At 47.7% G+C, this 15,561-nt stretch overlaps 2 protein-coding genes across 2 annotated transcripts; both read left to right on the plus strand.

Moving 5' to 3' along the window:
- Nucleotides 1-902: 902 nt before the first annotated feature.
- Nucleotides 903-1,850, plus strand: LOC102933481 (olfactory receptor 52R1). Its single transcript, XM_007057000.2, has one exon. It carries the CDS (start codon nucleotides 903-905, stop codon nucleotides 1,848-1,850), a length of 948 nt encoding a protein of 315 aa, XP_007057062.2.
- Nucleotides 1,851-9,299: 7,449 nt separating this feature from the next.
- Nucleotides 9,300-10,247, plus strand: LOC119565155 (olfactory receptor 52K1-like). Its single transcript, XM_037889595.1, has one exon. The coding sequence runs from the start codon at nucleotides 9,300-9,302 to the stop codon at nucleotides 10,245-10,247; it is 948 nt and encodes a 315-aa protein (XP_037745523.1).
- The last annotated feature ends 5,314 nt before the right edge of the window (nucleotides 10,248-15,561 follow it).

Here is a 15,561-nt window from a genome sequence, read left to right on the forward strand (position 1 = left end):
ATCAACATTCCTACAGCTGGAGCACAGCTGGGACTGCACGGCCTCCTCTCCCCAAACACTGAGCAGATCCAGCAGATCCACAGTGGCCCAAACTGGAGAGAATTTGCTGTGTGGAGCCACCATGGCCACCTAGGAAGCCGTGATGTAAGCTCTCCATGTTGAGCAAACAGGAGAGGGGATTTCTAAATTCCCCGGCCTCTAAAGGGGGAGGATGGAAGGTATTCACCTCGATGCAGGACAGGGCAGTTGAAACTGCTTAGCAGAGTGGTCAGGATGGGCATTGTGGGACACCTTCCAGAGGCCAATTACAGCAATAAAATCAAGCGCAAGGGTCTACACTGGAGCTTCAGTGACAAAAGTTTTGCATAAAAAGCCTTACCACTCGCGTCAAGGTGGTTTTATTATCTCACTGAAACTGAGAAGTTCCATCGTTAAAAGTGGCTTTGCAGCGTGTACAGGGCCACTGTTTCTTCTCCAACAGATATTTTTTGGGTGGAAAAACTTGGCAGTGTAGACAAGGCCTAAGGAACAATGATGAATAACGAGTATCCACAATTGTGTTTCCTGCTGGTGTCTATTAAGGTTTCCCAGACCACGATGTGTTGGAGTTACTGACACACTGAGCACCATAACACATGGAATTGGCATTAGTAGCATCATGTGTTCATAATTCTTTTCTCTGAATCATAAAAATGTCATTTTTTCAGGGTGTGAAGGGCGACCGATCTGCTTCACCAATGAGAACAGCCTCCAGTTGTGAATGTAGTGTCTCATATTCACATTTTCTCTCCATCCAGGCATTTGTACTGCGACCATCCTCCTAGAGGCTGGGCACATACAGGAAGTCAGTGGGACGCGTGGTCCATGCAGGAGACATTGTTGGACACCTTCTCCCCTTCTTAATGTCAGATTCCAACACAACCCACTTCACCAACCCCTCCACCTTCATCCTGCTGGGCATTCCTGGCCTAGAGGCAGTCCACGTCTGGATCTCCATTCCCTTCTGCACCATGTATGCAATAGCCATCTTGGGGAACTTCACCATCCTGTTCATTGTGAAGAGAGAGCCAAGCCTCCATGGGCCCATGTACTATTTCCTCTGCATGCTGGCTGTCACCGACCTGGTCCTCTCTACGACCATCTTCCCCAAAATGTTGAGCATCTTCTGGTTCAATTCCAGGGAGATCGATTTCAGTGCCTGCCTCACCCAGATGTACTTCATTCACTGCTTCTCAGCGATGGAGTCTGGGATCTTTGCGGCCATGGCTCTGGATCGCTACGTGGCCATCTGCCATCCCCTGAGACATTCGACCATCCTGACAAACCCCATTGTGGCCAAGATTGGCCTGGCCATGGTGCTACGCTGCGGGATGCTCACACTGCCCTATCCCTTCCTGGCGAGGCAATGGCCATATTGCAGAACCAACATCATCCCTCAGCACTTATGCTTGCACATGGCCGTGGTGAATCTGGCCTGCGCCGACATCCGCATCAGTAGTTACTACGGACTCTTTGTGCAATTCAGTGTGATGGGTCTGGATGGGATTTTTATTGTTGTGTCCTATATCCAGGTCCTTAGGGCCATCTTCAGCCTCCCCACAAAGGATGCCCGGCTCAAGACTTTTGGGACCTGTGGCTCCCACCTCTTTGTCATTTTAGCCTTTTACACCCCACGTCTCTTCATCTCCCTCCTGTACCGGTTTGGCCAGAATGTGGCTCTGAATTTCCACGTTCTCTTTTCCAACGTTTACCTCTTCATGCCCCCCATGCTAAACCCCATCATCTATGGGGTAAGGACCAAACAGATCTGGGACAGGCTGCTCCAGCTCTTTACTCATGAAGGGGCCTAATGGTTTCTCCACAGCCTCTGACTCTCAGATTGAGCTACGTGCAGAACTGGTTGGTTATATGGTGCTGGACCCTCTTTGCTGAATCACTGACTGGACACTGAAAGTGACATTTAATCCTTTCATGGCCTTACTGTGCTGTGTCAGCGTGACAAATGGAGGAATCGGTCTGTATAAAATTTATTAATTCATAGAGTTCCCACCTTACTAATTGCTGATAATTGGACCCCTGAGGTCCGGTGCCCTGCCCTGCCTGTACCCTCAAGGCCTTGCCCCACCTCTTTTCCCAAGGCCCCTCCTCTGTTCCTATCTCCTCTCCTCCCCAACCCCATCCACTCCTGGTTCATTTACACTTCCCTCACCACCCGCATCTGGGCTCCCTCTGCTCCGGGGCTGGGACAGAAACTGCTTCAACCTGACAAGGAGCCCTCAGTGAGCACAGCGAAGACACAGTGCTGGGGCCAAGGGGACAATGAGAAGTGGAGGGGGAAGCCAGGAATCCTTATAAAAGCAGCTGAGGTTGGGAGCAGTGTTGTGCTGCAGGTGGGCGAGACTGTGCATCTTACAGCTTGTGGGCCCTAAAGCTCAGCCACAGACCCCTGAGGGAAGAGACCATTGTGTGGCTTATTTCATTAGCTTTCGGCTCCCTGTTGTTCCTAATTCCTGGAGGCCTCAATGGGGATGGGCTGGGATCACTTTTCCCTGAGCCAGGGCTTATGTCTAGGGCAAGGGATCAGATATGAAAGAAGGTGACAGCAACTGGGAGTGGTGGAAGGAGAAGCCCCTGTGTTAGTTGGGAAGGAAGGATCCTCAGAAGAGGCCAGGGTGGCTTTGGTACCTCACAGGGAGGGAGATAAACAGCAGCCATTAGCCAGATCTTTACACATGTATACATAGAACCATAGAATCATTGAATATCAGAGTTGGAAGGGACATCAGGAGGTCATCTAGTCCAACCCCCTTCTCAAAGCAGGACCAATCCCCAATTAAATCAACAAGCCACCTTCTCTGGAACTACAGGGCACCCGTTGTGCAGGGGCTGAAGCTGTGTCTAACGTGAGCTCTGCAGGATGCTTTTGATCACTACATCTAGAAGCTCTTTAACTAGGCATCCTTATCCCCATGTCATGGATGGATCAAGCCATGCAGCAATAAACTGATTTATGCAAGGCCACACAGTGAGATGGTGGCATAGTGGGAATAGGAACTGGATCTCCTGACCCTCTCTCCCCAGCACCATTTCTCTGGCCATGAACTGGCATTGCTCTTCTGGGGTCTATTACCTGCAGTGATGCTATTTGTGTGGCGTAGTCAGTGGAGTTGCCGTCCTTCTTAAACAGGAGGAATTTGTTAAAGAAACAGCTAAAAACCACAGCTGCAAAAACAGGTGTCCACAAAGCTCAGTTTTCAGCCTCGTCTTGCTTGTTTACCAGGGGCCACATGCTTCCTGGAATGCTGCATCGTTCATTGAGACCAATGATGTGTTGCAAGGAACCAAATCAGTGCAGCGTGTGACTCATGGGCCCTGATTAAAACCTTTCGATAGCAACAGACTAGGAATAATAAATAATAATCTCTATTTAAGGCTGTGCCCGAGATCACACAACAAATCCGTGGCAGAGCTGGGACTCTTTGCTCCTAGCTCACTGAACTCTTCTGATGCTTTATCTCTAGTTAATTGTCTTGGGCCATGTCATAAATATAAATGGAAGGCTAACCACCTTTCTGTATACAGTACAAAAAATCCCTCCTGGCCAGATGCAAAACCCTTTCACCTATAAAGGGTTAAGAAGGTAAGGTAACCTCGCTGGCACCTGATCCAAAATGACCAATGAGGGGACAAGGTACTTTCAAATCTAGAAGGGAGGGGTGAACAAAGTGTTTGTCTGTCTGTGCGATGCTTTTGCTGGAAACAGATCAGGAATGCAACCTTACAACCGCTGTTAAATTAGTAAGTAATCTAGATAGAAATGAGTTAGATTTCCTTTTGTTTAATGGCTCGTAAAATAAGCTGCACTGGATGGAATGTATATTCCTGTTTTCGTGTCTTTTTGTAACTTAACATTTTGCCTTGAGGGATTCTCTATGTTTTGAATCTGATTACCCTATAGGGTATTTACCATCCTGATTTTACAGAAGTGATTCCTTTACCTTTTCTTTAATTAAAATTCTTCTTTTAAAAACCTGATTGATTTTTCATTGTTCTTAAGATCCAAGGGTTTGGATCTGTGTTCACCTGTACCAATGGTGAGGATTCTTATCAAGACTTCCCAAGGAAAGAGGGTTTAGGGCTTGGAGGGATATTTTGGGGGAAGACGTCTCCAAATGCTCAGCTGGTGTAAGTGGGAGCAGCCCTCACTGAAATCAGGGGAGATCCCCTCACTAGGGAAAACAATGGAGAGAGAGCACCAGGCCTCTGTGCTGCTGCAGAGACTTCACGAGCTGGGTCTGAGAGAGACTAAGCAAGGGATTGGCAGCTAGGGACTCATGGCCTATGCTCCCGTCTCAAAACAATTTCCTTCATGCTGCCTCAGTTTCCCCATCTGTAAAAGGGGGATACCTCCTCGGACTAGAGAGCAATAGTCTGTGAATCACGCATGAATGGTAATCTCTGTGTCCGTGTCTTACCATGCTGCAGTGGGACACAGCTGTGGAAGCCAAATTCAGGACAAACTGCTGAGAAATGGGGCAGACGCACGCCAGACTGGTGGGTATTTTACCATTAGATTACAACAAGCCAGTAGCAAATGTAAATTTCTGTCTCATCACACTGGTTAACGTAGAGCCAAAAATAGTCTCCTCAGGCATTCCAGTCTTTGCCTCACCACTTGGAAATGGGACTCCATGATGAGTGCTCAGTGAAACCCAGTTTCACCACATATGGGGTCATTCTAATCTCAAGAGAACAGTCACTTAGCCAGATCAATATATAACTCAGAATTTAGCCAGTGATCACACTGCTGCCAGTACTTTAGCAATTAAAAGCTAAATGTTTAATAATAAAAGAAAAAGAAGAGTTATTAATGGTTTGTAGATGAGATATTACAAGTGATTTTTCAGTGTTCATACATCAGGATCACATCAGAGATGGAATAAACTGCTAACTTGCAAAAGTCTCTCTGGAAATTACCCAATCAGGTTGGGCTTCATCAGTCTTTGTTCTGAGCTTCTGCGTTGGAAACCCAGCCCAGAGAACCGAAAACAACGCGGAGATATCTCGGGGGTTCTTTTATGTTCTCTGCCCTGTGCATGGAATTTTACTGTACCAAAGAAAGCTCACAGTCCAGGGGCCTGTCACGTGTCCTTACTCTCTTTGATGACTCACAAGGGCAGTCGTTGCCCATATTCTTGAAGAGCTGTGTTTCTTCTATGGCCCATTGTCAGAGCTAAGTGTCCTTGAAGGGCTAATAAAACATAGCTGAGGGGTGTTACCCAATAGCACAACACGTGTAAGATACCAGTACATCGCCAGTGTTCAGAGCTTCAGAGACAGTGATGTTACACACACCTAAATAGGATAGTCATACTGAGCAAATCATGACTTTCCCACTGACACCTGACAGGACACACTTGGTACAAGCTTTGTAGCAGTTGTATAACCGCGGTAGCAACAATGACAACAATGGTCATTGTTCAATCACACAGCATCACACCCTGTTCTCGTCCCATGATGGGTGCTACAGCTGGTAGCCACATAAGGAAGGGGCATTGCCGGGTTCTAGCAGGGCAAGCAGCTGGGACACTACAGCCACTGGAAGATGGGAAGACCACATAAAAACCTTTTTTTCTGCAGGGAGCCTGGTCTTCGTTCAAAGAAAGGAGGAAAGAGTTTTTGAAAAGTGAGAGGTCGATGTCCAGGAACTCGGCTTTTTCCTCCAAGCGTCGCCAGCCACCCACGTTGGCTTCGAACAACCTGCTCAGAGAGGGGATCTTGTGAGAGTCCCTGTGTTTTCTGGGACTAGCCCAAAGATAGAACTCCTATGATGGGATCCCCGGGGTCTGGGGTCTGGACTGTGGGACAGCTAAGCCCTCTATCCCACCAACCTAGGGTGTCCCTCTCACAATGTGATGCTGAGTGAAGCCACAAACCTCTGGCAGGTACTGGGCTTATACACACACACAGGCAGGGACACACCCAGCTCAGTTACACGAATAAACTCTCAGTCGCTCAAAAGTAACGCTCGATAGGCTCAAGCCAATTCCTCCCAGCTCCCCAGCCTTGCACCCCAGAACTGCACCATACTGCCCTGATCCAAAGCCTGGCCCTTAGTTTGATCCCTTAGTGACAGCCCAGTGTGCCTGGAGAAAGTGTTCTTATCTCCCATAAGTCTTCTGTCTCCTGATCTGTCTGTCTACCATCTACCCATCCATCCTGGGCATTTACAGCGTATCAGACCCTATAGAGACGTTGGCATTATCCCTCATTTTCTTCCTAATCAACTACATTTTTTCAAATATGCATAAATGCGCAGAGCAGCTAATTCCTCTTTGACTAAGCGGAGAGCCCAGGAGTTCTCATCTCCCGTTGGGAAGGTCCCTTAATTGCTGTTTACTCCCAAAGCTGGATAAATAGCAGAGAAGCGCAGACATGGAAAGAGAGAAATTGGCTAGAGTGTCTCCGGTCTCCAGCCTGTTTGCATCCAGATGCTGCTTCTCCCCTAGAAGCTGAGCGAAGCCCCTGGGATTGCACAGAGCTCTATTATAAACAATGCACACCACTGTCAGCTCTCAGTGTGGGATGTTGCTGCAGATGCTGCGGTGAGAGAAGTGTGGGACACGGCTACCTGAGGGGGATTCCCAGGGAAGACGCTTCCATCTAAAAAATCACAGGTACCATCTCTCTCTTTTTGACAAACCCAGTGCAACCTGGATGTGATGGGACAGAGAATAGGGTTGTGCTCCTTTTCAATCTATACATCCATTAAAAATCCTAGGGCCCTTGCCACAAAGGATGAGTTTGATCCATTATCATGGGCCAAAATGTCCCTCTTTACTATGCCCCCCCCATCATGGATGACGGTCTCCAGCCCCAAACTGGCCGCATTTCACTGGCACGGTGGATCCTTTAGGATGAAAAGTGTTACTAGGTGTCCAATACAAGGCCAAATTCGGAGGCTGTGGCTGGAAGTTCACTTAGGCCTCAATGCAGCAAAATTCCCCTTGGAGTAAGAACTGAGTAAAGACTTTGGGATCCAGCTGTGTGTTAATGCACAGGCACGGTTACATCCTCCTCCTGCAACGTGGGGCTCTGGCTATAAACGGGGGTGGTGGGGACTGTTACCTGACTTTAATGTGCTGGAAAGCACGGAGGTAGTAAGGCTGCTCACTAGAATAAGTATAAGAATTTTTCAACATGGGCAAGACATAATGTCTCCTAGCATCATTCGAGAATTTGGCTAAATCGTTATGCCTGAAGCTTTCAAAATGCAATTCATCCAGAAGCAGACACCCAGCATGGGAAATTTCAGTCCAAATGGTTAATGTTTGGCAAACGTATAAGCAACTGAAAAATAGGTCTTCTAATTGAAGGAATGAGACAGCCTTAACTAACTGTGGTGCCACAAAACCATCTACAATGGCCAATCCATGTGTGAATGCCATTCAGCGAAGCTCTTTTCTCCAACAGTGTCTGTGACAAGGAATTCCTCAGGCCAAATATGTACTTTGTAAACAGTTTTCTTTTAGCAGTGTTATACGTTCAAACTTTCAATGCACCTGAAGTTTTCCATGTTCATTTGTTATGAAACACAGTGAATATAAATGCCAGATCTACTTTGTTTATTGAAACAAGAAAAGGAGGACTTGTGGCACCTTAGAGACTAACCAATTTATTTGAGCATGAGCTTTCGTGAGCTACAGCTCACTTCATCGGATGCATAAAAGTGGAAAATGCAGTGAGGATGTTTTTATACACACGGATCATGAAAAAATGGGTGTTTATCTCTTCAAAAGGTTTTCTCTCCCCCACCCTATTCTCCTGCTGATAATATTCAGGGGATACCATCACAGGGCCTAATAACATCAGCCACACTATCAGAGGCTCGTTCACTTGCACATCCACCAATGTGATATATGCCATCATGTGCCAGCAATGCCCCTCTGCCATGTACATGGGTCAAACTGGACAGTCTCTACGTAAAAGAATAAATGGACACAAATCAGATGTCAAGAATTATAACATTCATAAACCAGTCAGAGAACACTTCAATCTCTCTGGTCACGCGATTACAGACATGAAAGTTGCGATATTACAACAGAAAAACTTCAAAACCAGAGTCCAGCGAGAGACTGCTGAATTGGAATTCATTTGCAAATTGAATACAATTAACTTAGGCTTGAATAGAGACTGGGAGTGGCTAAGTCATTATGCAAGATAACCTATTTCCCCTTGTTTTTTCCTACCCCCTTTCCTCCCCCCTGTTCATCAGACGTTCTTGTAAAACCCTGGATTTGTGCTGGAAATGGCCCACCTTGATTATCATACACATTGTAAGGAGAGTGATCACTTTAGATAAGCTATTACCAGCAGGAGAGTGGGGGGGAGAGAAAACCTGGATTTGTGCTGGAAATGGCCCACCTTGATTTTCATACGCATTGTAAGGAGAGTGATCACTTTAGATAAGGTATTACCAGCAGGAGAGTGGGGGGGGGGGGGGAGAAAACCTTTTGAAGTGATAAACACCCATTTTTTCATGATCTGTGAGTATAAAAACATCCTCACTGCATTTTCCACTTTTATGCATCCGATGCAGTGAGCTGTAGGTCACAAAAGCTTATGCTCAAATAAATTGGTTAGTCTCTAAGGTGCCACAAGTCCTCCTTTTCTTTTTGCAAATACAGACTAACACGGCTGCTACTCTGAAACCTTTGTTTATTGATAGATTCACAGGGTATAAGGCCATTTGATCATCCAGCCTGACCTCCTGTATAACACAGGCCATTCAATTTCACCCAGTTACCTGTGAACTGAGATCCATGTCTTCTCTGTGGCTAAGGCCTGGTCTTCACTAGGCTTTTATTTCAAGGAATCATGGAGGCGCAGGGTGAGAAGGAATCGCAGGGGTCATATAGTCTAACCCCCTGCCAAGATGCAAGGTTTGTTGGGTCTAAACCATCCCTTACAGATGGCTATTTTGCTTCCTTTTCAAAACCTCCCCCAAAGGAGCTTACACAAGCTCCCGACGCTTCTGTTCCAATGTCCTCCTGTTCTTAGACTTTGGCAGTTTATCTGAGATTTAACCTAAATCTGGAAAGCTGTGTGAAGGGCGACCGATCTGCTTCACCAATGAGAACAGCCTCCAGTTGTCTCATATTACCATTTTCTCTCCATACAGGCATTTGTACTGCGACCATCCCCCTAGAGGCTGGGCACATACAGGAAGTCAGTGGGACGTACGGTACCTGCAGGACACACCGTTCTGCCTCAGAGTTGGAAACCTTCTCCCCAACTCCATGTCAGATTCCAACACAACCAACTTCACCAATCCCTCCACCTTCATTCTGTTGGGCATTCCTGGCCTGGAGGCGGCCCATGTCTGGATCTCCATCCCCTTCTGCACCATGTATGCAATAGCCATCTTGGGGAACTTCACCATCCTGTTCATTGTGAAGAGAGAGCCAAGCCTCCATGGGCCCATGTACTATTTCCTCTGCATGCTGGCTGTCACAGACCTGGTCCTCTCTACGACCATCTTCCCAAAAATGTTGAGCATCTTCTGGTTCAATTCCAGGGAGATCAATTTCAGTGCCTGCCTTACCCAGATGTACTTCATTCACTGCTTCTCAGCGATGGAGTCTGGGATCTTTGCGGCCATGGCTCTGGATCGCTACGTGGCCATCTGCCATCCCCTGAGACATTCTACCATCCTGACAAACCCCATCGTGGCCAAGATTGGCCTGGCCATGGTGCTACGCTGTGGGATGCTCGCACTGCCCTATCCCTTCCTGGCGAGGCAATGGCCATATTGCAGAACCAACATCATCCCTCAGCACTTATGCTTGCACATGGCCGTGGTGAATCTGGCCTGCGCCGACATCCGCGTCAGTAGTTACTACGGACTCTTTGTGCAATTCAGTGTGATGGGTCTGGATGGGATTTTTATTGTTGTGTCCTATATCCAGATACTTAGGGTCATCTTCAGCCTCCCCACAAAGGATGCTCGGATCAAGACTTTTGGGACCTGTGGCTCCCACCTCTTTGTCATTTTAACCTTTTACACCCCACGTCTCTTCATCTCCCTCCTGTACCGGTTTGGCCAGAATGTGGCTCTGAATTTCCACGTTCTCCTTTCCAGAGTTTACCTCTTCATGCCCCCCATGCTAAACCCCATCATCTATGGGGTAAGGACCAAACAGATCTGGGACAGGCTGCTCCAGCTCTTTAGTCATGAAGGGGCCTAATGGTTTCTCCGCAGCCTCTGACTCTCAGATTGAGCTACGTGCAGACCTGGCTGGTTATATGGTGCTGGACCCTCTTTCCTGAATCACTGACTGGACAGTGAAAGCGATATTTAATCCTTTCATGGCCTTACTGTGCTGTGTCAGCGTGAAAAACGGAGGAATCGGTCTGTGTACAATTTATTAATTCATAGGGTTCCCACCTTACTAATTGCTGATAACTGGACCCCTGAGGCCCCGTGCCCTGCCCTGCCTGTACCCCAAGGCCCTGCCCCACCTCTCTCCACAATGCCCCTCCCCCGTCCTACCTCTTCCCCCAAGGCCCCTCCTCTGTTCCTATCTCCTCTCCTCCCCAACCCCTTCCACTCCTGGTTCATTTACACTCCCCTCCCCACCCCCAGCTGGGCTCCCTCTGCTCCAGGAAGCCAGGAATCCTTAAAAAAGCAGCTGAGGTTGGGAGCAGTGTTGTGCTGCAGGTGGGCGAGACTGTGCATCTTACAGCTTGTGGGCCCTAAAGCTCAGCCACAGACCCCTGAGGGAAGAGACCATTGTGTGGCTTTTTTCTTTAGCTTTCAGCTCCCTGTTGTTCCTAATTCCTGGAGGCCTCAATGGGGATGGGCTGGGAGCCCTTTGCCCTGAGCCGGGGCTTACGGCCAGGGCAAGGGATCAGCTTTGAAGCTCGGTGGACAACAGCTGTGAGTGGTGGAAGGAGAAGCCCCTGTGTTAGTTGGGAAGGCAGGATGCTCAGAAGAGGCCAGGGTGGGTTCGGTAGCTCACAGGGAGGGAGATAAACAGCAAGCCTTCCATTAGCCAGGTATTTACACATGTACACGCCACCTTCTCTGGAACTACCGGGCACCCGTTGCCCAGGGGCTGAAGCTGTGTCTAACGTGAGCTCTGCAGGATGCTTTTCATCACTACATCTAGAAGCTCTTTAACTAGGGAGCATTATCCCCATGTCATGGATGGATTTAGACACGCAGCGATAACCTGATTTACCCAAGGCCACAAAATGAGACAGTGGCAGAGCGGGAATAGGAACTCGGAGCCCTGACCCTCCCCCTCAGCACCATTTCTCTGGTCATGAATGAATCCGTGGCAGAGCTGGGACTCTTCGCTCCCAGCTCAATGGTCTCTGCTGATGCTTTATTTCTAGCTAATTGTCTTGGGCCAGATCCTCAGCCGGTGTAAGTGGGAGCAGCCCCACTGAAATCAGGAGAGATCCCCTCACTAGAGAAACCAATGGAGAGAGAGCACCAGGCCTCTGTGCACCTGCAGAGACTTCACGAGCTGGGTCTGAGGGAGACTAAGCAAGGGATTGGCAGCTAGGGACTTATGGCCTATGCTCCTGTCTCAAGACACTTCCCTTCATGCTGCCTCAGTTTCCCCATCTGTAAAAGGGGGATACCTCCTGGGACTAGTGAGCAATAGTCTGTGTATCACCCATGAACAGTGATCTCTGTCTTCGTGTCTTACCATGCTTCAGTGGGACACAGCTGTGGAAGCCAAATTCAGGACAAACTACTGAGAAATGGAGCAGACTCACCCCAGACTGGTGGGTATTCTATCATTAGATCATAACAAGCCAGTAACAAATGTAAATTTTTGTCTCAGCACACTGGTTAACTAAGAGCCTAAGATACAGACTCCCAAGGCATCCCTTCCTTTCCCTCACAACTTGAACACTGGACTCCATGATGAGTGGTCAGTGGAAACCAATTTCACCACATATAGGGTCATTCTAATCTCAAGAGACCAGCCACTTAGCCAGGTTAATATATAACTCAGAATTTACCCAGTGATCATGCTGCTGCCAGTCCTTGAGCATTTAAATCTAAAAGTTTAACAATAAAAGAAAAAGAAGATGTATTAACTCTTTATTGATGAGCCACATACTAGTGATTTTTCAGTGTTCATACTTCAGGATCACATCAGTGATGGAATAAACTCCTAACTTGCAAAAGTCTCTCTGGAAATTACCCAAGCAGGTTGAGCTTCATCAGTCTTTGTTCTGAGCTTCTGCATTGGAAACCCAGCCCAGAGAACCGAAGAGAACACGGAGATATCTCGGGCGTTCTTTTATTTTTTCTCCCCTGTGCATGGAATTTTACTGTCCCAAAGAAAGCTCACAGTCCGGGGACCTGTCACGTGTCCTTACTCTCTTTGATGACTCACAAGGGCAGCCGTTGTCCATATACTTGAAGAGCTGTGTTTCTTCTATGGCCCATTGTCAGAGCTAAGAGTCCTTGATGGGCTAATAACACACAGCTGTCTGGCCTTCATGCAAATTCTACCTGAGGGGTGTTACCCAATAGCACAACACGTGTAAGATACCAGTACATCGCCAGTGTTCAGAGCTTCAGACACAGCGATGTTACACGCACCTAAATAGGATAGTCATACTGAGCAAATCATGACTTTCCCACTGACACCTGACAGGACACACTTGGTACAAGCTTTGTAGCAGTTGTATAACCGCGGTAGCAACAATGACAACAATGGTCATTGTTCAATCACACAGCATCACACCCTGTTCTCTTCCCATGATGGGTGCTACAGCTGGTAGCCATGTAAGGAAGGGGCATTGCCAGGTTCTAGCAGGGCAAGCAGCTGGGACACTACAGCCACTGGAAGACGGGAAGAGCACATAAAAACCTGTTTTCCTGCAGGGAGCCTGGTCTTCGTTCAAAGAAAGGAGGAAAGAGTTCTTGAAAAGTAAGAGGTCAAAGTCCAGGGACTCAGCTTTTTCCTCCAAGCGTCGCCAACCAGCCACGTTGGCTTCGAACAACCTGCTCAGAGAGGGGATCTTGTGAGAGTCCCTGTGTTTTCTGGGACTAGCCCAAGGATAGAACTCCTATGATGGGATCCCCAGGGTGCAACCTGGACTGTGGGACAGCTGAGCCCTCTGTCCCACCAACCTGGGGTGTCCTTCTCACACTGTGATACTGAGTGAAGCCACTAACCTCTGGCAGGTCCTGGGCTTACACACACATACACAGGCAGGGACACACCCAGCTGAGTTATATGAATAAACTCCCAGTCGCTCATAAGTAACTCTCGATAGGCTCAAGTCAATCCCCCCCAGCTCCCCAGCCTTGCACCCCAGAACTGCGCCATCCTGCCCTGATCCGAAGCTTGGCCCTTAGTTTGATCCCTTAGTGACAGCCCAGTGTGCCTGGAGAAAGTGTTCTATCTCCCATAAGTCATCTGTCTCCTGATCTGTCTGTCTACCATCTACCCATCCATCCTGGACATTTACAGGGTATCAGACCCTAGAGAGACCTGGGCATTATCCCTCATTTTCTTCCTAGTCAACTACATTTTAGCAAATATGCATAAATGCGCAGAGCAGCCAATTCCTCTTTGACTCAGCGGAGAGCCCAGGAGTTCTCATCTCCCATTGGGAAGGTCCCTTAATTGCTGTTTACTCCCGAAGCTGGATAAATAGCAGAGAAGCGCAGACATGGAAAGAGAGAAATTGGCTAGAGTGTCTCCAGTCTCCAGCCTGTTTGCATCCAGATGCTGCTTCTCCCCTAGAGGCTGAGGGAACCCCCTGGGATTGCACAGAGCTCTATTATAAGCAATGCACACCACTGTCAGCTCTCGATGTGGGATGTTGCTGCAGATGCTGCGGTGAGAGAAGTGTGGGAGACGGCTACCTGAGGGGGATTCCCAGGGAAGACGCTTCCATCTAAAAAATCACAGGTACCATCTCTCTCTTTTTGACAAACCCAGTGCAACCTGGATGTGATGGGATAGAGAATAGGGTTGCGGTCCTTTCCAATCTATACATCCATTAAAAATCCTAGGGCCCTTGCCACAAAGGATGAGTTTGATCCATTATCATGGGCCAAAATGTCCCTCTTTACTATGCCCCCCCATTCGACCCGGATGACGGCCTCCAGCCCCTAACTGACTGCATTTCACTGGCACAGTGGATCCTTTAGGAAGAAAAATGTTACTAGGTGTCCAATACAAGGCCAAATTCGGAGGCTGTGGCTGGAAGTTCACTTAGGCCTCAATGCAGCAAAATTCCCCTTGGAGTAAGAACTGAGTAAAGACTTTGGGATCCAGCTGTGTGTTAATGCACAGGCACGGTTACATCCTCCTCCTGCAACGTGGGGCTCTGGCTATAAACGGGGGTGGTGGGGACTGTTACCTGACTTTAATGTGCTGGAAAGCACGGAGGTGGTAAGGCTGCTCACTAGAATAAGTATAAGAATTTTTCAACATGGGCAAGACATAATGTCTCCTAGCATCATTCGAGAATTTGGCTAAATCGTTATGCCTGAAGCTTTCAAAATCTAATTCATCCAGAAGCAGACACCCAGCATGGGAAATTTCAGTCCAAATGGTTAATTTTTGGCAAACTTATAAGCAACTGAAAATTAGATCTTCTAATTGAAGGAATGAGACAGCCTTAACTAACTGTGGTGCCACAAAACCATCTACAATGGCCAATCCATGTGTGAATGCCATTCAGCGAAGCTCTTTGCTCCAACAGTGTCTGTAGCAAGGAGTTCCACAGGCCAAATATGTATTATGTAAACAGTTTTCTTTTAGCAGTTCAAACTTTCAATGTACTTGAATGGTTCCAGGTTCATGTCTTATGAAACACAGTGAATAGAAATGACAGATTGAATTTGTTTTCAATAGGTTCATAGGGTTTAAGGCTATTTGATCATCCCGCCTGACCTCCTGTATAACACAGGCCATTCAATTTCACCCATTTACCTGTGAACTGAGATCCATGTCTTCTATGTGACTAAGGCCTGGTCTAGACTTGGATTTTATTTCAAGGAATCATGGAGGCACAGGTTGAGAAGTTATCACAGGGGTCATCTCCTCTAACCCCCTGCCAACATGCAGGGTTGGTTGTGTCTAAACTAACCCATAGAGATGGCTATTTAGCCTCCTTTTCAAAACCTCCCTGAAAGGATCTGCCACAACCTCCGGAGACGTCTGTTCCAATGTCCTCCTGTTCTTAGTGTTTGGCACTTTATCTGAGATTTAACCTAAATCTGCTATGCTCTACTTTGAACCCACTGTCTCTTCTCCAGCCCTCTGTGGTAAGACAGAACAGCCTTTCTCCATCTTTTTTATGGAGGCCTTTCAAGGATCTGAAGACCACTGCCATGTCCCCCTTCAATCTCCTCTTTCCCAAGCTAGATGTACCCAGTTCCTTCAGCCTTTGCTCAAAAGACTTGAATTCCATCCCTTGGATCCTCTTTGTCTCTCACCTCTGGATCCTTTCCAGTATCTCTACATCCTTCCTATACATTTGAGACCGAAACTGGACACTGTACTCCAGCTGAGG

Source organism: Chelonia mydas, chromosome 1 (genome assembly GCF_015237465.2).
Source record: "Chelonia mydas isolate rCheMyd1 chromosome 1, rCheMyd1.pri.v2, whole genome shotgun sequence".
NCBI classification, from domain to species: Eukaryota; Metazoa; Chordata; order Testudines; family Cheloniidae; genus Chelonia; species Chelonia mydas.

What these genes read in the sequence shown, in the direction of transcription:
- LOC102933481 (XM_007057000.2), top strand. Translation starts at nt 903, where the DNA reads ATGTCAGATTCCAACACAACCCACTTCACCAACCCCTCCACCTTCATC.
- LOC119565155 (XM_037889595.1), top strand. Translation starts at nt 9,300, where the DNA reads ATGTCAGATTCCAACACAACCAACTTCACCAATCCCTCCACCTTCATT.